The sequence below is a fragment of the Dasypus novemcinctus genome, chromosome 23 (assembly GCF_030445035.2).
Source record: "Dasypus novemcinctus isolate mDasNov1 chromosome 23, mDasNov1.1.hap2, whole genome shotgun sequence".
In the NCBI taxonomy this organism is placed as follows: Eukaryota; Metazoa; Chordata; class Mammalia; order Cingulata; family Dasypodidae; genus Dasypus; species Dasypus novemcinctus.
In genome coordinates this window covers 18862107-18884984 of record NC_080695.1, presented here as the reverse complement: position 1 = coordinate 18884984, position 22878 = coordinate 18862107, and the positions used below count along the sequence as shown (strand labels likewise).

Below are 22878 nucleotides of genomic sequence, written 5' to 3'. Positions count from 1 at the left end.
CCATTGGGGGGAGAGTGAAAAACCCTGCATTCTCAGCTGTTCAGTGAAAGCTTAAAGAAGGGCGGGAGAGCCGATGTCCGCACCGCTTCCGTGGCTTCTTGAAAGATAATGCAGGGGAGTGAGTGTCACTCACTTGGTTGACTGCCTGCTTCACATGCATGAGTTCCTGGGTTCAATCCCTGGTGCCGCCTAAAAAGAAAAAAAAAAAGATAATACTGTACCTCAGGCAACACAACAAGAAAACTGAAGGGTGAAGCAATAGCAACAATTTTTCCTACTATTATACCATCCTTCTAGGCTGAATTCCCATCACTCTTTCATTTCCTTTTATTTATTTCAGTCTTTTTTAGCATAGTTGGTAACAATCTGATGAGTAGTGGTAAAATAACTACTACGATAATGAAATAGACTGTTTCAAGATAGCAGAAGGATAAGATCAAATAAGACCCTAAAAAGTGTGTTAGATGGTTTGCAAAGTAAAATGAGTTTTATTCTATTAAAAAAAATAAGTAATTATTTTCTTCATTCTTTGGAAGACCTCTAAGAAAGAATAAAAGTCATTAAATACCAATCCTTACAAATAGTTAGAATTGCTCAAAATAAGAAACTCAAAAACTAAAATTGGGCCCAATAGTCACAATGGTGTAATGAGGGTTAAAAGTCCACCACGAGGGAAGCAGATTTGACTCAACTGATAAGAGCATCCGCCTACCACATGGGAGGTCCAGGGTTCAAACCCGGGGCCTCCTGACTGTGTGGCGAGCTGGCCCACCCGCAGTGCTGATGTGTGCAAGGAGTACTGTGCTACATGGGTGTTCCCCGCTTAGGGGAGCCCCATGTGCAAGGAGTGTGCCCAGTAAGGAGAGCCACCCTGCATGAAAAAGCACAGCCTGCCCAGGAGTGGCGCCTCACACGTGGAGAGCTGACACAGCAAGATGACACAACGAAAAGAGACAGAGTCCCTGTGCTGCTGAGCATGCAAGCGGACACAGAACACACAGGGAATGGACACAGAGAGCAGACAATGGGGGGAAAAGGGGAAGGGGAGAGATAAAAAATAAATCTTAAAAAAAAAAAAAGTCTACCGTGAAGGTACCTGAATTTGTCTTGGAAGATGACAGTACAATTCTGGCTTATTATTTCAGGGGCATTGATGTGGTGAGGAACAAAATAAAAATGTTTGCCCAACAGAAAGTCACCCTTCCCAAAGGTCGACATAAGATCATCATCCTGGATGAAGCAGACAGGTAGAGTGCTTCACCAAATGTATTTTAACCATGATCTTTAACTCTCATGTAGGCTTTATTACAGTATGAGAAGAAGTTCTCACTTCTGCACTTTGGTGGTGGAGTTTGCTTATCTCATCTTCAAAAAGCAATTTAATAGGGCTCTGTGCCATAAACCTTATCTTCATGAGGTAACTTAAAAACATTTGTCAGAGACAATAGGTTAATCGTTGGTTCTAAGATCACTTACCTGAATAATTTAAATGAAGATGTTTACGTGGCATTTAAAATATATGTAAAAGCAATTCATGGTCCTTGAAGAAAATTTGGAAATATTAATGCCTCATTTTATTTCTCTTTCTCTTTTTCCACCCTATGTATTTTACATAGTTGACATCCTAATATAGAGAAGTTTGTATCCTGATTTTTTCTTTTAAATGTTATAAGCAGTGTTCCATGTTTTTAATTTTATATAGGCTTTAAATAGCTATATTTTATTCTATAGTGTGGTTGCATCTTAACTGTTCTTACTGCAACATTTACAGTAATAATAGCAGCTAACATTTGTTGAACACTTACATCTAAGCATTTACAGCGTGCCAGGCACTCTGCTAAAAATTTACATTATCTTATTTAATCATCGATTAAATTGCCAAATTTAACTGACAAACGTCAAATTGTCAAAGACAGTCATCTCATTTAATTGTCATAACAACCCTCTGAGGTAGGCAGTGTTATTATCTCTATCTTACAGGTGATGACAGCGAGGCCCAAATAATTTGCCTGAGGTTCCCCAACTAGTAAATGACGGAACTGTGAGTTGAGCCCAGGCAGCCTCACTCAGATGGGGGTCTCGGGGAGAGGCCCAGCACGTTCTGTAAGGAGTTCAGGGCTCGCCGAGTTTTATTAAAAGAGTGGAGTTGGTCCTATAAGCCTCTCCTGGGGTTTACATCTTGAAGGAGCTGACGGCAGGGCAGCCACTCTGGGTGGTGACTGTGAATTCTGAAGGATTGCTTTTGGACGCCTTAGGTAGTAAAAGCTGCTGGGGCAGTCTTTGGGAGGTCAGCCTGTGGGTTTTGGTGTTAGTGGGGTGACATGCTTAGTTCTGAGGCCCCTGTCTGGGACATCAGACGTGTCCTGTGTCCCACGTTTTTGTGTGGAGGAATGTGTATCCAGTGGGCCCTGGGCCCTGGGTCCCAATTGTAAACTGCCTCTCTTCATTTTTCTTCTCAGCATGACTGACGGAGCCCAGCAGGCCTTGAGGAGAACCATGGAAATCTACTCCAAAACGACTCGTTTTGCTCTTGCATGTAATGCTTCGGATAAAATCATAGGTGAGCATGAGCTCAGCACAACTCGGGGTTCACATGGTGCTCACAGAGCCTCTTTAGCCGCAGAAGAGTAGGGACTCTCTGATGGCCCACTATGGACCAAGTGCAATACAGTGTATCTTTTTCATTTACTCTTCTTCCAATTCTCTGAGGGGGTACTAGCTTCCCTTTAGAGATGAGAAAACTAGCTCAGAGAAGTTGAGTCATTTGCCCAAAGTCACACAGCAAGCAGAAGAGCTGGGGTTGGAACTCTAGATCTGCCTGGCTCTTTGTCTCAGGCACACGTAACGTGTTTGAGGTCCCACGCCCAGCGTCTTAGTCAATGCTCCTCTCCACAAAGGTCCTTGGATGTTTTGTTTGCTCTGAGCTCTTCCCAACTACTATATCTGCATGCTGGGCTCTGTTAGTACCAGGATTTGCCTTACCTTCAGCATCTTAAATGTTAGTCTTCTCTCTGACCTCAGTGTTTTCTCCTTCCACCTCTCCATGCCTCCCAGCAGCTTCTCTAGCTACTTCCTCACTGCTTTGAGCTCCCCCCATCCCAGGAGTGCTTCTTAGTCTGCCAGCTTCATACTGGCCTCACACACCGCCCTCCGCCCCCATTGTGCTTGAGTGCATGGCCAGTTCTCTCTCTCACCATTTCTCACTGCTCTCATCCCAGCGTCCTTGCCCCACCCCTGCCCCACTGTGCCCCAGCCTGCAGGAGCTCAGCTGTTCAGCCTCCCCCCTCCTCCACCCCGTCTGTTGGGTGCTACAGCCGAGAAGCACATCACCTCCCAGAAGGCCTGAGGCAAAGTCATGGTTACAGCCTCGGCTGCGCTCTCAGTAGTTCCTAGAATCCTTTAAGCCCTTGTATGTTCCACACCTGGTCATTTATTCAGTCATTCATTCATTCAGTCATTCATTCAGCAGACATCCCCTCTGTTCTTAGGACATGTCAGGCACTGTGCTAGCGCTGAACATACAGAGTTTAATCAGAGATGTTCTCTACCCTGCAGACACCAAGGTTTAGTGGAGAAACTATTAAAAGTTCTTGATTTGTGGCTGCGTCTCCTCCGAGGGCAGGAGCGGTGTCTGTGCCTACAGACCCCTTCCCACCGCAGAGGCCTGGGCTTTCATGAACTTGTTTACCGATTTGAAACCACAGTTGTTGGCAAAGAAAGCTCTGACTTTCCCTTTAAATGAAATTGACTTTTCTGATACATGTGCATTCTGATAACTTTTATTTCCTAAAAGGAGGAAACAAATATGGGAATGAAATACTTAAAGAAGTTTACTTCTTAGCTTTACAGAAAATGGTTTGTAATCAGATTGCTGCAGGTTTGATCTCCAAAATTCTTAGAAACTGAACCTCACTTTGGCTCCTAGAGTTGAGCCAGTTAAGAAAGAAGCCATGGACACCTTATCCTGAAGTGTGTGTAGAATCTGCAGATTCAACTTGTGGTACTCCTGAAAGGAGAAATAGCTAGAGGAAACTTCCGGTGTCATTTGAGTATAAGTTCCTTTTAGATATTATGACAGTTATTGTAGAATTTAGATAGTCTAAGAAATCTCTTGTCTGGGTAGATGATCCTGATTATGGAAATAAGGTTCCCTTGTGAAGCTTCCTAATTTCAGATAAGTTAAAGTAGACTAACTTAGGAAATGCGCCATTTTATTATTTTTTTTTTTCACCGTTTTAAAAGTCATGTTCGTTTGGCAGATACTGAGCAGGTTTTACCTGTAAAGCATATGCTACATGCCTGGTTCTGCCAGGAGGTTCATCCCCGCCCCCCTAGGAGCTCACACACGATCAGAAGAGGGAATGCCCGAACCAGCAAGGCCTGAATCACCATCCCAGGTCCTCCTTTTTCCGCTCACCACCGCAGCCGGCCCCCCACCTCAGCCTGTCCCCTGAACCTCCACCCCACCTGTCTTCCTAGCTAGTCTGCGCCCTCACTGTTTCTCTCCCAGAGAAGGCGTGGCACCCCCCGGCTTCCCTTGCACCTTCGGTCGCTGAGCGGTGACCAGGGCAGTCTTCTAAGACCGTCCAGCCCTGCGCTCTGCCGAGGCCTCCGGGGCTCGCCTCAGTGGAGCACACGGGGACCCAGCCGGCCCCGAGCCGTCTCCTCTCACTCCCCTGCATCTCCCAGCCCCTCTCTGTTGGTTCCCCAGGTCGTCCCCCTTGCCTCGAACTCCCTTTCCAGCCTGGAGACCCTCTTCCTTAAAGCCCCAGCTCTGAGCGCTCCTCCCCCAAGAAATCACCCAGAGGCCGGGTTAGTCATGCTCTGCTCTGGGCTCCTGAAAGCCTCTCCCATAGCCTGTCCCCTCGTATCGAAACCATTCTGTTTAGGCCTCCTTCTCTCCTGGTAAACCGAGGCTCTGAGCGGCTACAGCCTTGCCATAATATTTGTCTGCTGCATCCCCAGCCCCTGGGGAGGTAACTGGTTTATCTTCTACAAATAAATGAACAGGAATATGTGGTTCCTTGAAATGTGTGTGAGAGCAAAGGGGAGGGAGAGGTCACCTCGGCCTGGGGTGGTCAGGGCCGGCCGCATGAGAAGGGGGTGTTCCCAGACGGTGGTGGTTTCAGTGGGAAGAGATTTGGAAAGAGACATCCCAGGCGGGAGGAGCAGCATCAGGAGAGTGCAGGGTCAGTTTGCTCCAGGGGAGCAGCAGGGCCAGAGGCAGGGTTGTGAGAGCAGAGAAAGGCAGGTGGAGGATTCTGCCCGTCAGGACGAGGTGGGGCTGCGTTCTGTGGCGTTAGGAGACTGCCGAAGGCCCTTGGCAGGAAGAGGTGGCGGAGCAGAGTGTTTTTAGGAAGGCCAGGGTGGCACAGAGGCTGCTCAGAGCTCCGTTGGGCTTAGAGATGATGGAGAAGTGTTGGAGTAGTCTCAGTTGACGGTGAGGGCGAGCCCCGGGCTTTGCACTTGTGTGTCTAGTGGTCCTCCACCCTCGCTGTACATCGGAAGCGCCTGTGGAGCTTTAAAGCTGCCACGCGGGGGACTGTCCTTACCCCAAACCAGCTGGATCATGGTCTGCCCAGAAGACCCTGACCATAGCACCCACGGGGGCTTCTGGTGGCAGTTCAGGTGGGGCCCACTGAGGCCAGCACCTGGATGGGATGTCCCTATCCCAGAGGGTCCTTCCCCCCTCTGGAAGCTGTGGCTAGCCAGGGCTGTCCTTGGCCTCTGTTGATTGACATTTTGAATTTAGCCCCGTTCTCTCTTTCCACAAATGCTTATTGAGCACTTGCTGGGTAGAAAGAGTGGGGCCTGCATTGCTGGGTGGTGGGAACTGCATAGCTGCTTCATAGTTAGAGAACTGAGAGGGGTGTGCCATCATCTGCAGGGATGCCTTACTCTTTGCCTGTCTCCATTCAGAGCCAATTCAGTCGCGGTGTGCAGTTCTCCGCTACACAAAGCTGACAGATGCTCAGATTCTTGTCAGGTTGATGAATGTTATTGAGAAGGAGAACGTTCCCTACACAGATGACGGCCTGGAGGCCATTATCTTCACTGCCCAGGGAGACATGAGGCAGGTACGTGTGGTCGTGTGGACCTCCTGGGCTTGCTGTGCCCTTGACTTGGGGGGAGGAGGGTCGTGACTGCTGCACAGAGACCGATGAGGCAGCTTGGAGACCATGTGACCCACCAGCCTGCTGGGGTTGCAGGCTGTCGGGGGGAGCGGGGCTCAGCTTGACTCTAAGAAGCGCAGGGAAGGGCATAGATATAAAAATCACCCTTGACATGTTTTCGTTCTTCAACAGGCATTGAACAACTTGCAGTCCACCTTCTCGGGATTTGGCTTTATTAACAGTGAGAATGTCTTCAAGGTACAGAGGCTGGTTTGGCTATCACAGTCTGTAAAAGCAGTGGTCGTGTACAGACGCTTCCGCCGTCCCTGTGGCAGAAGGGGAGGACGCACGGGGGGTTTGCCCTGTTCCCATTTGTCTGTTGCCGCGTTTGCGTTCACATCCTGGGAAGCTGGGAGGACTTGGGGGTGTCGCCAGCAAATGGCTAGATGGGAAGTACTGTTGCTATACCAGGCCCAATGCAGGATGCTTTCTGATGAGTCTTGTTTGATCCTCACAACATCCCTGTGACAGATACTCTTATGATTTTGGAGAGGAAGAAATCGGCTCAGTAGAGGTCGTCTCGGGGACCTGCCCAAGACCAGACAGCCCTCAATGGCAGGCGGAGCCCCGCACTTGCCCCTGAGCGTTCTGACCCCGTGTCCTCAGGCTCTTTGTGCTCTGGGCCCAGCCCATCCTCTCCTGCAGCTGGGGGATAGGTGGCCATCCCTTTTCAAAGCGAAGCCCAGGAGGAGAGTTCTTATGCTTCCACATTGGTGAAGGATTTGGGGGGCAGGGGGGTTACTATTGAAAACTGGCTACCATGCCTTAACAACTTGGCATCTAGATGTCATGTTGGAGACTGATTTCCCCCTTATTTGGGGGAAAGAATTGAGAGGGGCTCCCCATGCCTTCAGCCTGTGTAGCTCTTTCTTATCAATTTTGTGGGTAAAGAAAGCCATGTTGAAAGCATCTGTTTAGTCCTTATTAGCGATTGTATTTTCGAGGACACTTCTGAAAGGGAAGCTTGCTCGGTATCCTGTGGGGAGCAGAGCACTGAGGGCTCCGGAAACCCTAGCTTCTGAGGGAAGGCAGCTGAACCGAGAGGACACCAGGGCAGTTGTAAGAGAGCAGAAGGCTCGTTAGAAGGTTGCGGTTCTGCTGGTGCACTCGAGGGCAGAACAGGCCCCAGTGGCGGAAGCTCCAGGGAGGCAGCCTGTGGCCTCAGGAGAGCCAGACCCCCCACTGACAGGCTGCCTGTTGGGGTGGGGTGGGGGTTCTCCATACTTGGGCCTTCTTCTGGAAGACCCTTTCCAGGGAAAGAAGATTCCTATGCCAGGATTTAAAGTGGTTCTGGGCAAATTATTCCCCAAGTGACCTGAGACAAGTGACTGCCTTTAAAACTGCCCCCAAGGGAAGATTCTCTGTTGGCTCTGGGTTGTTTCAGCGTTCATTCATCCTATGGTTGAGATGCTTGTGGCTGTGGCTTAGTAAGCTTTCCTCACTGCAGTGGGTTGGCTTGTGCTGTTTCTATTGGGTCGACATCTTTGGAGCTGAGAGCGGCAATCCCGACCCCGTTTTGTCTGTGGGGAATTTGAGGAGGAAAGCAAGCTGAGAAGTTGCTTTCAGATGTTGCCCAGAAGTCAGGCTGCGGGACTCTGCCTCAGCTGGTTTCTCTCGTTTGATCAGGTCTGTGACGAGCCGCATCCCTTACTCGTGAAGGAGATGATCCAGCACTGTGTGAACGCCAACATCGATGAAGCCTACAAGGTTTGCCCCCGTCCCCTGTTCCTGATTCTGGAGGACACTTTGCCCCTTGAGCAGGGCAGAAGGGAACCCCGACTGGACTGCAGACTTGATGCACATTGCACCCTTTAATTCTTAAGCTAATGCCAGGAGTTGGGAACACTCTACAAGTGAGAAACCTGTGACTCAGAGAGGTTAAGTTTTTGGCCCTAAATTGTGCTTGAAAAGTAGTAGACCTGGAATTCAGCCATGTCTTTCTGCTATAGTCATGTTCTCTGCAAAGGGAACTGTCAACCTGAGAGGGGAGGAAAGACCAGCTCGACACCTTCCCTTCTGGGGAAGCCGCTGTTCTCTCTGGTTGGTGTGGAGACTTCCCTCTCCATCCTCCTTGGGACATGGAACAGGCATTCTGGGAGCTCAGCAATCACTGGTCAACCAGGAGAGGGAGGACAAAGGGGATTCTAGCCTGCTTACAGCGCAGAGTCCAGCAGCATGAATTGGGTTCAGGTGATTCACGTCACGTAGTAGCATTGGTGTGATTTTAAAGCCATTGGTTTGGTCACAGCAGGTTACATCCACCTCTCCCAACCCTCCCCCCACACATACACATACCGGAATCAGCTAGAAGTTGACTGGGTTTAGGGCAGGACTAGGCCTAATACAAAGCTGGAGTACAGGGCAGGGAGACTGAGGAATCATTCAGTGAACCCAAAGGGAGGCTTCACATGGATGGGTGCAGAGCTGCCCTATCCCCCAGATTCACCCAAGAAGCCAAACTAAGTGTGAAAAAAATAAAACACTGATTTCTGGGTGGTGGGTAGGGGGAGGTGGGAGAACTGGGGCTGGGAAGGCTGAGGCTGCAGCTGTGACGCCAGCCTGGTCAGGGTTTGTCCCAGGCCAGTCCTGCAGGGGCATGGATTCTGACTCCATTGCCTGGGGAAGGCAGAGCAGACACGGAGTGTGTTTCTTCCACTGTAGGGTACTTAGAGGGATGATGATACAGCATTTTGAGAGCCTTAAATAAAGGCATTGTAGGTGTGCTGGGAGAGCATCTGGCCACATAGTGTAAAACATTTGCTGTGTTATCCCTCTGCCTGCTGGGAGAATCAGTTAAATTACCCCACGTGGTCTAAAGGGCCCACCTGCATCTCTCTGGAGTTGGGGCAATTCTTAAAACTGTACATGGGTCATTGGGATGAGCCGTCTGCTCTCAGCAGGGCGTCTGAGCCCTGCAGCCTGCAGGCCTGAGGTGGGTGTGGGTTTAACTTGGTCTCACCCGAGTATCCTTAGAGTCCACAGGGTTGGCCAGTCACTGAGTCTTCCTTTGTCCAGATTCTTGCTCACCTGTGGCACCTGGGCTATTCACCGGAAGATGTCATTGGCAACATTTTTCGAGTGTGTAAAACCTTCCAGATGGCAGAATACTTGAAACTGGAGTTTATTAAGGTCAGTGAAAGTATAGAAGGTCTTTCTCCTCAAGATTATGGCTGCTGCTTCTTTCATTCAACAGACCTGGCACCTGGAAATGCCCAGTAGGTGCTCCCTGGCTGCAACGGAGGGGAGGGTGGCCGATGGTCCTGAGGGCTCAGAGCTTCAGCCAGTTCTGACAGGGACCTCGTTGTTTCTGGGGTATCTGTCTGCATTAGAGGTTTTCAAAATTTTTATCTTTTTAATGTTTTTATAATATTTATATGTACCATTCACTAGGTTAATGAGGTATGATTTACATAGAGTAAAACTTAACTGTTACGTATACTCTATTGACAGATCCTTTCAGTTGTATAACCACCCCCACAATCAAGTCTTAAAACAGTCCTGTTGTCCCCCAGCATTCATTGTGCCCCTTGTAGTCAACCCTTCTCCCTCACCTCTAGCAACCACTAATCCACTTTCCATCCCTATAGGTTTGCCTTTTCCAGAATGTCATATGAATGGAATCATGTAGAACGTACCCTTTTGATTCTGACTGCTTTTATTTAACTTAATGTGTTTCAGATTTGTTTTTGTCATTTGTTCGTTCCTTTTGACTGCTGAGTAGTATTCCATTATGTGGCTGTTTATTCACCAGCTGAAGCACATTTGTGTTTCCAGGTATTGGTGATTAGGAATAAAGCCACTGTAAATAATCATGTACAGGTTTTAGTGTGAGCATAAAATTTCATTTTCTTGGTTAAGTTCCCAGGAGAGATTTCTTGGTCAAGTGGTAAGTGTATGTTTAACAATATAAGAAGCTGCCAAACTGTTTTCCAAAGTGCTGGACTATTTTGCATTCCTGCCAGCTGTGAGAGAGCATTCCAGATGTACTATATCCTTGCCAGCCCTTGGAAAGGTCAGTTTTGTGTTTTTTGTTTTAGCCTTTCTAATAGGTGGATAGTAGTAGCTCATGGTTTTAATTTGCATTTCCCTAGTAACTAATGATGAACATCGTTTCGTGTGTTTATTTGCTATCTGTAAATCTTTGATGAAATGGTTGTTCATGTCCTTTGCCCATTTTTAATTGGGTTGTTTTCTTTTTATTGAGATTTGAGAGTTCTTCATATATTTTGGATGTGAATCCTTTGTGATTTTTAAATATTTCCTTCCAGTGTGGCTATTTTGTTTGTTTTCTTTTACTTTCTTTTTTCTTATTTCATTTTCTTAATTGTCTTTTAAAGAACAGAAGTTCTTTGATGAAGTCTAATTTATCAGTTTTTTTCCTTTATGATATCATTTCTTCCCTTTATAGCTCATGCTTTTGGGTTTGTTTCTAAGAAATCTTTATCTAACCCAAAGTCAGAGTTTCCCTTATGTTTTCCTCTAGAAGAGTTTTATAGTTTTAGGTTTTATTTTTTCCTTTTTTTTAAAATTGAAGTTAATGGATCACATAGAATGTTACATTAAAAAAACATAAGAAGTTCCCATATAACCCACCCCCATAATTTCTGTAAATTATATATTTTTAAAGATATATACATCACAAAAAAGGTTAATTACATTATAAAAAACATAAGAGGTTCCCATGTTTTAGATTTTATTTTTAGGTCTATGATCCATTTTAAGTTAACTTTTGTATATGATGAGAGATACGGGTTAATTTTTTTTTTTAAACATAGGAGTGTCTCGTTATTCTAGCACTGTGTTGGTTAGGTCCTTGTGTCAACTTAGCTAGATTATGGCGCCCAGTTCTGTGATCAAGCAAGCACTTGCCTGATTGTTACAGTGAGGCAGTTTCTTGGATTTAAATAATTTATCTGTTGATTGCATCTCTGGCTGATTACATCTACAACTGACAAAGGAGATTGCCTTCAGCAGTGATAGAAGTGTCATCCAATCAGTTGAAGGCCTTAAAGGGAGATCTGATGATTTCAGCAGTCAAAAACAATGTCTCTCTTGACTTCAGTCAGCCAGCTTCTCCAGGGGAATTGATGGAAACCTTCCCCACTTGTGGCCTGCCCTATGGGATTTGGACTTGCTGATCCCCACGTGGTGTAAGCCAATTCCTGTAATAAATCTTGTAATATTTACATGCATAAATATACCTCCTCTTGGTTCTATTTCTCTGGAAAACCATGACTAATACAAGCACCATTTTTCTGAAAGGCTTGCATTTGTACCTTTATCAAAAACCATTTGACCATATTTGTGTGTGTCTGTCTCTGGACTTTATTCTGTTCCATTGATCTGTGTACCTCTCCGTTCACTAATATCATATTCTCTTGATTATTGTAGTCTTAGAATCAGCTAGTATGAGTTTTTCAATTTTGTTCTTATCAAAATTGTTTTGGTTATTCTAGTTCCTATGTCTTTCCATATAAATTTTGAATCAGCTTGTTGATTTCCACAAAAAAAAAAATTCTTTTGGGATTTTGGTTGGGATTATGTTGAGACTATATATCAGTTTGGAATTCATTAATACCCTTACAGTGGGTTTGCCTGTCCATGAATATGATATATCTTTCCATTTTTTTCATGTCTTCTTTTATATCTTGCATCAGTGTTTTATAGCTTCCACCTTAGAGGTTAATGCTTAAGTATTACATAAATACTTATGTGTTTCATGTTTTTTGATGCTATTGTAAATACTATTTTTAATATTTCTATTTCCAGTTGGTTATTGTGTTGTGGAATTTAAGAGAAGTTCAATTATTTGAGTATAGAGAGGCCAGGACTCAGGAATGATTTTGAGAAGGAAAAATGGTTTATTGACGGCTGGCCGGACTCGGGAGCTTTCAGTTTGAATCCCGAGCCTTGAACAAGATTTTCAAACGTCTTTTATACAGAGAGGAAAGGCCAAATGGTCCCTTTGTTTCAGTTCTCAATAGGCTTCAATTAGCATATATCTTCCACATCTTAGGTAAGCTTTTAGCATGGACTCCAGACATTCTAGATAAGCCTTTAGGGTATTTGGTTTTTGCATTTCCCCTAAATACTTAAAGTTTATAGCCCTTGCATTGTTAAACATTTCCTGGGACTGGAGCCGCTGCCAGTCCCTAAGGGCAGGACTGCAGCCTCTTACCGTTCCACACCCACAAGTCAAACAACTTAGTTATCTCTGAAGAGACAAAGAGCCTTCCACCCATAGCCCACATCAATTGCTGATACTTAGAAACACAGTTTATTTTTGTATTTTGACCTCGTTTGTAATCTGTGAATTTGTGACACATTTATTAGGACCTTTTTTCATAAATCCCATGGGATTTTCTACAATGTCTGTGAATAGAGTCAATTTTATTTCTTCTACCAATCTTCTACCAAATGCCTTTTATTTCTTTTTCTTGCCTTATTGTGTTGGCTAGTAGCTCCAGAATGGTGTTAAATAGGATTGGTGAGAGAACGCATCCTTGCCTTGATTCCTCCCTTACAATAAAGCACTGGATAGTCTTTCACCATTGAGTATGATGTTAGCTATAAGGTTTTTAAAAAGATACTTATTGGGTTAAGAAAGTTTCCTTCTATCCCTGTTTCCTGAGAATTTTTATCATGAGTGGATGTGAATTTTTTCAAATCTTAAGGTGATCAAAGTTTTTCTTCTTTAATCTTCTGATTTGGTGAATTGCATGGCTTTTCACATATTGAATCAACCTTACATTTGTGGGATTAACCCATTTGGTCATGATATATTATCTTTTTTATGTATCGCTGGATTTACTAATATTTTGTTTGCAGATTTTTGTATTCATGAGGGATCTGTAGTTTTTTTTTGTAATATCTTTGTGACATTATAATTTTATTTTATTTATTTTTAAGATTTATTTATTTCTCTCCCTTTCCCCCCATTGTCTGCTCTCCGTATCCATTCACTGTGTGTTCTTCTGTGTCCGCTTGCATCATTGTCATGTGGCACTGGGAAACTGCGTCGCTTTTTTAGTTATTGTGTCATCTTGCTGCGTCAGCTCTCCGTGTGTACGCCGCCACTCCTGGGCAGGCTGTGCTTTTTTCGTGTGGTGTGGCTCTCCTTGTGGGGCACGCTTCTTGCACGTGGTGCACCCCTACGTGGGGGACACCCCTGCGTGGCTCGGCACTCCTTGCACGTGGCAGCACCATGCGTGGGCCAGCTCACCACATGGGTCAGGAGGCCCTGGGTTTTGAACCCTGGACCCTCCATATGGTAGGTGGATACTCTATCAGTTGAGCCACAACCTCTTCCCCATTTTGTTTTTATATGTGCCATAAACTCACAGTACTTTGCTACTAATTTTGCTTTTTGATTTAGACAAGACTAATTTTAGAGTGATTAAAAAATAAGGGGAGGGAAGCAGCTGTGGCTCAATCAGTTGGACTCCCGTCTACCATATGGGAGGCCCTGGGTTTGCGTCCCGAGCCTTCCTTGTGAAGGCAGGCTCGCCCGCACACTGCAGAGAGCCGCCTGGTCCACAAGCACCGTGGAGAGCCCACTCAGCAACGAAAAGGGAGACAAGCAAAAACACAGAAGAGCGTGCAGCGAATGGACACAGAGAGCAGACAGCAAGCAAGCCGCAAGGTGGGGGAAATAAATAAAAAATGAAAGACACAGAAGAACGCAGAGCAAATGGACACAGAGCAGACAGCAAGCAAAAAGCCACAAGGGGGCGGGGGATTAAAAAATTTTTTTTTTACTAAAAAGAAGCGGGGTGGGGGAATGTGCTCTCTATTTGCCTGCATGTTAATCATTTCTGGAGATCTTCATGTTTTCGTGGAGAGCCAAGTTCCTGTCTGGACCAAATTCCTTCTGCCTGAAGAGTTTCCTTTGATGTTCCTTGTAGTGCAGGTCTGCTGGTAATGAATTCTCTTTGTTTGTCTGGATAAGACTTTATTTTTCCTTTTTTTCCCCCAACAGATGAATTTCATTTCATTTTAAAATATCATACATAGGTTAGCATCTTCTTGTTTCCTCAGCTGAACTGTTTTTTTTTTTTTAGAGATGTGGATACTGTCCAGAGATTTTCTGATATTCTTGTTTTTTGTTTGTTTGATAATAATACCTTTTAATGTTTCACATTGTTTTTCAGAAGATTTGTAACAAAAACATAAGTTTAGTATAAGTTTTGGTACCTTGGACAATTTTAGAATCTAAACATAACAAGTCTAAAAAGTATAATCCTCCTTTTACCATACGTGAAGGTAAAATATTCCATTCTACTAAAAGAAGAAAGAGAATCACAATATGATTAGGCACAGTCATCTCACACTGCCCCTTGTTCTAATTTCAGGGATTGGCAGCCTTGGAGAAAAAACAAACTAAAAATAAATAAAATTTAACATGGTCAGCTGTCTCGGTTCCCTTCTGCTTTTATCCTCTTCCCATTTCATTCGCGTAACCAGAGGAGGAGGGTGTGCAGCAGCGCCTGTGGGCCAGGGCCGGGTCCGCTGCTGGCTGCCTGCCAGGCAGAGACGTGAGTTCCTGAAGTGGCCCAGAAATGTACTTTGAAACAACCACTCAGTGCCATGGCTGAGGAGTATGGGGGATATTCTTTTTTTTAACTCTTGTAGCTTGCTGAATCAAAGCAGTGGAATTTGATACAAGTTAAATATAATTTCCTTTAAGAATTAACTCGTCTTTTTGGGCTTGAGATACTGAACAAAAAACACCACATCCTAAGCCTGTAGATATATTCCCCCCCCCACCCAAGAAATGTTTTCTTTTAACAAGAGCCCCACTCCTGAATAACGACACTGATGGGGAGTGAGCAGGCGCAGACCTCGTCCTGTAACAGAAGCCAACGTAACACCCTTGATCACGGTCTGTATGTGGCAGCACATAGGAAACTGTGGCCAGTTCCTTCCTGTTTCCCCACGGTTTGTCAACCCAAAGCCTCTTCCTTTTCTTCTCAAGGAGACTCAGCTCTACAGTGACGTGATTGAAGTCCCTCCTCAGGGTTCCTCTGGGGCCTTTCACAATAACTGCGTCCCTTCAGTGTGATGTCGCCGTTTTCTGGGATGCTGACAGCCTGGCTGCTGAGAGTGTCACTAGGCAGCATGTTCTTGCAGCCTTGGGGGCCCTATGATAGTGCTGTCCTTCAGCGGTTTTGTTTTGTTTCGTTTTAGGAGATACTGGGGATTGAATCCAGGACCTCGTACATGGGAGCGCACGCTCAACCACTGAGCTCTACCTACTCCCTTCTCCTTCTGAACCACTGAGCTATACCTACTCCCTTCTTCGATTTTGAAAGAAATTTTTGCTGCTTACTGAATTATTCGTTGATAGCTTTATTTTTAGCACTTTAAAGATGTTGCTCCATTGTCTTTTTGTCTGGCATAATTTTTCATGAGAAATCAGCTATACATACTGTCTTGTGGGGTAATGTGTCTTTTTTCTGTGGCTGCTTTCAAGATTTCCCCCTTATATTTGGTTTTAGCAGTTTCCATACGCTGGGTCTAGGTGGGTTTGTGTGTGTATTTAATCCTTTTGGGGTTCTTTGAACTTCCTTATCTGTGGTATGGTGTCTAATTGTTTTTGAAACATTCTGAACTATTCTCTCTTTAAATATTTTTTTCTGTTCCATTTTCCTTTTCTTTTTCTGAGATTCTAATTACATGTATATTTAGATTGTTTGATATTGTCCCACAGCTCTTAAATGCTCTATCCTGTTTTTGCCTTTTTTCCACTGTGTTTCAATCTGGAGCATTACCAGTGACTTATCTTCAGGTTCACTGATTCTTCAGCTAACTCTGTCAGGTCTACAAATGAGTTCTGTTGAAGTCGTTCTTCATCTTTTTTTAACAGCTTTATTGAGGTGAATTCATATACCATTAAAATTCATATATTTCAAATGTGTAATAGCATATCAACAGAATTGTGCAACTATCACCATTATATAATCTTAGCAGTCACTCTCCATTCCCTTCTCTCCTAAATCCCTGGCACTCATTTACTTTCTGTGTGGATTTGCTTATTCTGGACATTACTGCAGTTACATGTGTATGTGGTCTTTAGTGTGTTTTCAAAATTCATCCATGTGGCATGTATAAGTACTTCATTCTTTCTCGGCCAAATACTGTTCCATTATATGGATAAACCACATTTGTTTATCCATTCATAAGTTGATGGACATTTGATTATTTCCATTTTTTGGCCATTGCTGCTATGAACATTCATATACAAGTTTTTGTGTGAACATATATCTTCGGTTTCCCTGGGTCTGTACCGAGGAGTGCTGTTGCTAGGCGATACAAAACTCTTTGTTTTACATTTTTAGAAACTTCCAAACTTTTTCAAAGTGTCTGAGCCATTTTACATTATATGTTCCCACCAGCAGGATGAGCATTCTGATATTTCCACATCCTCACCGTCACTTATTATTATCCATCTTTGTCATTTTGGTATTCTGTCACGTATGAAGTGCCAACTCGTGGTTTTAATTTGCATTTCCCTAATGACTAATAATGAGCATCATTTCACAAATTCTTTGCCCATTTGTTAATTGGGCTATGTATCTTTCTGTTAAATTGTCATCACTGTTTTTTGCTTTCTTTCATTTTCATTTGTGCGCTTCCTAATTTTTATTGAACACTGGACATTATGTAGGACAGTAAAGACTGAGGTCAATAGTAGTTATGTCGGGAAGTGGGCACCCTCTTCTGGGCCACTGGGTGGGGCTTAGAGTCAGTCTGGGGAGGAGTGCGACTGGATTTGGGTTCTGGGTTGTTGCGGTTACCCCGTGCACTACCAGCTTCACAGTTCTTTAGTATTACCTTGTGCTTTTTTCCCGGTCTTCTTTCTCTACCCTCAGCTCTAGGCCTTCCGTGTGCACGTGCTCCTCAGAAGACTGCTTCCCTCCACGCTCTCGCGCCGTGCCCGCAGCCCACTGCTGTTGGTTGCTACCCGGGGCTTGCCAGCCTAGTGGGGGGGCCCAAGTGGGCCTGCACCTGGGCGGGGCTTTTCCAAGTGGCAGCCGTCTCCTCCTGCAGCCAGCTCTGCCGAGGGGGACTTCCCGGCTTCCACCGCCCCAAGCCCTCTTGTGGGTGCCTGCAGAAGGCAGGCGTGTCAGCGGGCGCAAGCTCCCATTTGTCTCTGACTCCTAGGGGTGCCACACTTGTCTATGCTCAGCCTTTAGCGATTTGCTAAAAATCGTGGCTGATTCTTCCACTTTGTGGCACTCTGCCTCAAGTGGACCAGGGCTTGGGCCCCCGTTCTCCTTGGAGGTGCTTGTCTCAGATTTCAGACTTGGTGCTCTCCCCTGGGTTCGGGACAGGTGTGCCTTGGAGCCTCCAGTGGCCTCTTCCTGGTCTTCACCGTCCCCAGGGAAGTGGAGCTCTCCTCGTCACCGGGCAGCCCTTAGTGTACCTTTCCTCACTGAGGGCTTCCCAGAGCTGCAGGAGCCCAGCTTGGCACGCCCTGGACACTGGGCACTTGGCTCAGCCTGAAGTTCCTCCGGCCTTTGAAGGTCACAGTCCTGGTTTGAGGTGTTCCTTTCTGTTTTTTTCTTGAGGTGCTCTTATCTTTTTCTTGGGTCCTGACCCTTTGGAGATTGCCCAAACTGTGGACAGCTGCACGGTGGCGGCACTAAGCTGCACCTGTCATTTCAGGGGCTTCTCAGACAGACCTACCTGAAGCTGATTCTTGGACCCTCTAAGGTCCACGGTTAAGAACTTCCTGCTTTGTCATCATCAAATGTCAGCATCCTTTTAGGAAGTAAATTGAATTCTGGTTAAACGTAATCCATGACATCTTAGCATTCCCTTTCCAGCTGAAATTAGAATTCATTGCATTGATTTTGTGTAGACCAGTTGATCAGATTTTTAAAAAAACAAGCTCCTCCCTCACTTGTTAACCAGATTTAAACCTGGTTTGTTTTTCAGGAAATTGGATACACTCACATGAAAATAGCTGAAGGGGTGAACTCCCTTCTGCAGATGGCAGGGCTCCTGGCCAGGCTGTGTCAGAAGACGATGGCCCCTCTGGCCAGTTAGAGGGAATGCTCCTCGATTCGGCTTGCAAGGCCTCATCCTTGAGAGGCAGGCGTCCCAGCCTTCTGATTCAGAACCATGCCACCTCAGCCTGGTGCTGGAAAACACCTGCCTGTGGAACTTCCATGGTTTTCCCTTTGCTTCTAGCACATGGCTCGCTGCTCCACGAATGTTCCCATTCAGCCTCGACTTGGGGGTGCCCAGAGAAACCGAGGGGCCTGGCACCTGATGTGCATGTGCATGTTGGCATTTTAGCTAATAAAACCTCACAGTTTGGAGTTGGCAATAAAGTGACAACATGAGACCTTAAGGAAAACCAACTTCCTGCCTCTGTGTGTGCCTCAAGCATCTTACAGGTGGAAAAGGATAAGAGAAAAAGACCATCGACTGGTCCAGAAGTCTGCAGGGACCAGTTCCACAGGGTGGAGCAGGGTCTTCTGACTACTTAGAAGGATTTCTCAGAACAGCCCTGGGCAATGGGCCCTTTGGAAAGGCTGATTAAAGCACTTAGGAAAGTTCTAGCCATGACACCTTTTCTAGGTAGCCATTTTTACCCATTGATTTAGAATTCCCCAGTGTATTTTATATTAACTGCAGTATTGAGTTATTTGCAAGGTACTATTTTTTCCCCATTTTTTAGATTATGAGAGAATGGTATGAACCCTCACATGTTTGTATTAGTCAGCCAAGGTGCTAATGCAAAATACCAGTTATCTGTTGGCTTTTATAAAGGGTATTTATTTGGGGTAGAAGCTTACAGTTACCAGGCCATAAATCATAAGTTATTTCCTTCACCAAAGTCTTTAGTCACGTGTGGAGCAAGATGGCTGCCAATATTCAGTCTTCCTCTTAAGGCTCCGTGGTCCCAGTTTCTTCCAGTATCAGCTGCAGGCCGTCAGCCTTTCTAGGCTTTGTCTCTCTCCCTGGGACTCAATTCTTTCCAGGCTCAGGCTTGCGTCTCTCCATAAGGTCAGCTGTAGACTATCAGGTGAACAGCTCGTCTCTCTTCCTGGGGCCTCTGCCATGTTTGTGGAGCTGTCTCTATTCCTGTGTTCTCCTGTGTGTTCACGTCCCAGGATCCAGCTCAAAACTCCAGCATCAAAACTCCAACTTACTCCTCTGCTCTGCTGTGTGTTTTTCTCTGAGTCCCCACCCACCAAGGGGCAGGGACTCAATGTCCTACTGATGTGATCCAATACAAAGCCTTATTCATTACTTAATCAAGTAAAAGTGAAACTTCTGAATCCAATATAATCTGACCATAGGGATAGACCAGTTTACAAACATAATCCAAAATCTGTTTTTGGAATTCATAAACAATATCAAACTGCCACACATGTTCATCATCCACCTTCAAAAATTTTATCACTGCATGGCTAAACTCTCTTCTGTAGTCTCACCCACTACTCTAACTCACTTCCCAGGTTATTTTCAAGCAAATCCCAGACATGGTTTTTAGAATAATGTTCTCAAGGGGAGGGAGGTGACAATACGCGAGGCTCTAATTGCAAGTGTACTTAGGTGTCGCGCTGGCTTCTCCTGTCTTGTAGGCTCCCAGTTGGAGGGTTTCAGGCACCCGTGCTGCAGTGGGCAAATCCAGTGGGCAGAACTTCGAGCAGTGCACCTAGTGGTTCATTTTGCTTGGAAGGAGAAATGGCCAGAGGTGTATTTGTACACTGATTGACAGGCTGATGCCAGTGGTTTGGCTGAATGGTCAGGGAATTGGAAGGAACCAATTGGAAAATTGGAAAATTGGTGACAAGGAGGTCTGGGATGAGGTATGTGGATAGACCTTTTTGAGTAGGCAAAAAACATGAAAATATTTGTGTCCAACTGTGTGCTCACCAGAGGGTAACTTCAGCAGAGGAAGATTTTAATAATCAAGTGGATAAGATGACCCACTCTGTTGCTAATGCTCAGCCTCTTCCCCAGCCACTTCTGTCATTGCCCAGTGGGCTCATGAACAAAGTGGCCATGGAGGTGGGGATAGAGGTTATGCATGGGCTCCGCAACACGGACTTCCCTTACCAAGACTGACTTGGCTATAGCCACTGCTGAGTGCCCAGTCTGCCAGCAGCGGAGATCCACACTCAGCCCCCAATATGGCACCATTCCTTGAGGTAACCAGCTTGCTACCTGGTGGCAGGTTGACTACACTGGACCACTTCTACCACGGAAAGGGCAGGTATTTGTTTTAACTGGAATAGACACATAGTCTGGATATGGGTTTGCATTTCCTGCATGCAATGCTTCTTCCAAAACTACTGTCCGTGGACTTACTGAATGCCTTATCTACTGCCATGGCATTCCACACAGCATTGCTTCCGATCAGGGAACCCATTTCACAGCAAATGATGGACGGGAATGGGTGCATGCCCTTGGAATTCACTGGTCTTACCATGTTCCCCATCACCCTGAAGCAGCTAGCTTGACAGAACGGTGGACTGGCCTTTTGAAGACTCAATTACGGCACCAACTAGGTGGCAATACCTGGCAGGGCTGGGGCAGTGTTCTCCAGGAGGCTGTGTCTACTCTAAATCAGCATCTACTCTATGGTGCTGTTTCTCCCATAACCGGGATCCGTGGGTCCAGGAAACAAGGGGTGGAAATGGGAGTGTACCACTCAATTACCCCTAGTGACCCACTAGGAAAACTTTTGCTTCCTATCCCTGCAACCTCAAACTCCGCTAGTCTGGAGGTTTTAGTCCCAAAAGGAGGAGTGCTGTCACCAGGGAACACAACAATGATTCCATTGAACTGGAAGTTAAAACTGCCACCTGGCCTGGCCACTTTGGGCAACTCTTACCTCTGAGTCAACATTCAAAGAAGGGAATTACTGTACTGGCTGGGGTGATTGATCCTGACTATCAAGGGGAAATAGGACTGCATCTACATTATGCGGATAAAGAAAAGTTTGCCTGGAGTATGGGAGATCCTCTAGGGCATTTCCTAGTACTGCTGTGTCCTATGATTAAAGTCAATGGAAAATTGCAACAACCCAATCCGAGCAGGACTAATAATGGCCCAGAATCTTTAGGAATGAAAGTTTGGGTCACCCCACCTGGCAACCATGGCCAGCTGAAGTGCTTGCTGAGGGTAATGGAAACATAGAATGGGTGGTGGAAGAAGGTGGTGATAAATATGAACTTCAACCACGTGACCAGGTACAGAAACGAGACTGTAACGGTCATGAATCTTCCTTGCTGCATGCTGATGATGATTGCGTATGTACACAAAACGAATTTGTCTTCTTCCCCAAACTTTTCCCTTATCATATAACAAGTTGTATCAGTTTCATGTCATAATATCTGAGGATGTCAAGTTTAAGAGTGAATATTGCCCAAGAACTTGCACCCTATTCTGTATGGAATTAATGTGTTTCCGGTTGTATGCAGGAGAGTCGAACATTGTTAGGGGGAAATATATATATATATATGCATGTCTGTTACTGTTTTTACTTAGAGACTAAGTATGATTTAAGGTAATGTGTGTGGCTGCCAAGTTGACAAGGGGTGGACTGTGATGGTTAGGCTAATGTGTCAACTTGGCCAGGTAATTGTGCCCAGTTTTTCGGTCAAGTAAGCACTGGGCTAACTGTAATACAAGGGTATTTATGGACTTTAGTCACCATTGACTTTACTGCAGTGATAAATCATAGAGAGCTGATTATAATTACATCAATCAGGGAGACTGCCATCAGGAATGAGTGACATTTAACCCAATGCCTTAAAAGGGGAAGTGATTCCAGCATTGAGAATTTTCCCAGCTCGTCTTTGGAAAGCCAACATCTCCCATGAGTTGTTTAATCCCAACAACTCATCAAGAACCTTCACTGGACTTTCATCAGAGCCCTTGGTTGCAGCCTGCTGGCGGAACCTGGACTTGTGCATCCCCACGGTCACGTGAGAGACTCAAAATTGCACACTATTGACAGAGATCTCTTGTTGATTCTGTTTCCCTAGAGAAGAACCCTGACTAATACACCCTTCCAGATCTTTCTTTCTTTTTTTCATCTTATAGACTTTTTTAAATTGAAGTTTTGTACACAAAATACATAATTTTAATTGTGCAATTTGATAAATTTGCCACTGTATACACCCGTGTCATTATTAACCATGTCAATCAAATCTAGATATGGAACATTTCCATCAACCTTGAAAATCCCCTTATGCTCATGTCCAGGTCTTTATCCCCAAACCCCCATACCTGAAGACCCTTATCCTTCTTACCCTTCTAGGTCTTTCATTCTGTTTGTTTTTTTTTTTACCTGAAGCAGGGGAAAGCAAACACAGGGAAAATGACTGCTTTTAAATTGAAAGTTTATTGAAAAGTTCATAGGTTGGAGGGAGCATTTTGTTTCCCTTGAGTGGCTTTTTTTCTTTTTTTTTAAGATGTATTTTCTTTTCTTTCTTGCGCCCCCCCCTCCCCCCCCATTGTCTGTTCTCTGTGTCCATGGGCTGTGTGTTTTTCTGCATCCACTTGCATTGTCGCGCGGCGCTGGGAAACCGTGTCTCTTTTTTGTTGTGTCATCTTGCTGCATCAGGCTGCGCTTTTTTCATGCAAGGCAGCTCTCCTTGCAGGGTGCACTCCTTGCATGTGGGACACACCTACACAGGGCGCCCCTGCGTGTCACGGCACTCCTTGCACACGGCAGCAC

General features: G+C 45.3%; 1 protein-coding gene across 1 annotated transcript in view; it reads left to right on the top strand.

Annotated features, from left to right (window-relative positions):
• The window catches only part of RFC2 (replication factor C subunit 2), a 29543-nt gene extending 7229 nt beyond the window's left edge, over positions 1–22314 (top strand). Inside the window, exons 5-11 of the mRNA XM_058285941.1 lie at positions 1146–1247; positions 2460–2560; positions 5920–6077; positions 6306–6371; positions 7800–7880; positions 9189–9302; positions 18114–22314. Of these exons, the coding sequence (XP_058141924.1) occupies positions 1146–1247; positions 2460–2560; positions 5920–6077; positions 6306–6371; positions 7800–7880; positions 9189–9302; positions 18114–18224 (733 nt within the window). The 3' untranslated portion in view covers positions 18225–22314. The remainder of the gene's footprint in view (positions 1–1145; positions 1248–2459; positions 2561–5919; positions 6078–6305; positions 6372–7799; positions 7881–9188; positions 9303–18113) is intronic.
• The last annotated feature ends 564 nt before the right edge of the window (positions 22315–22878 follow it).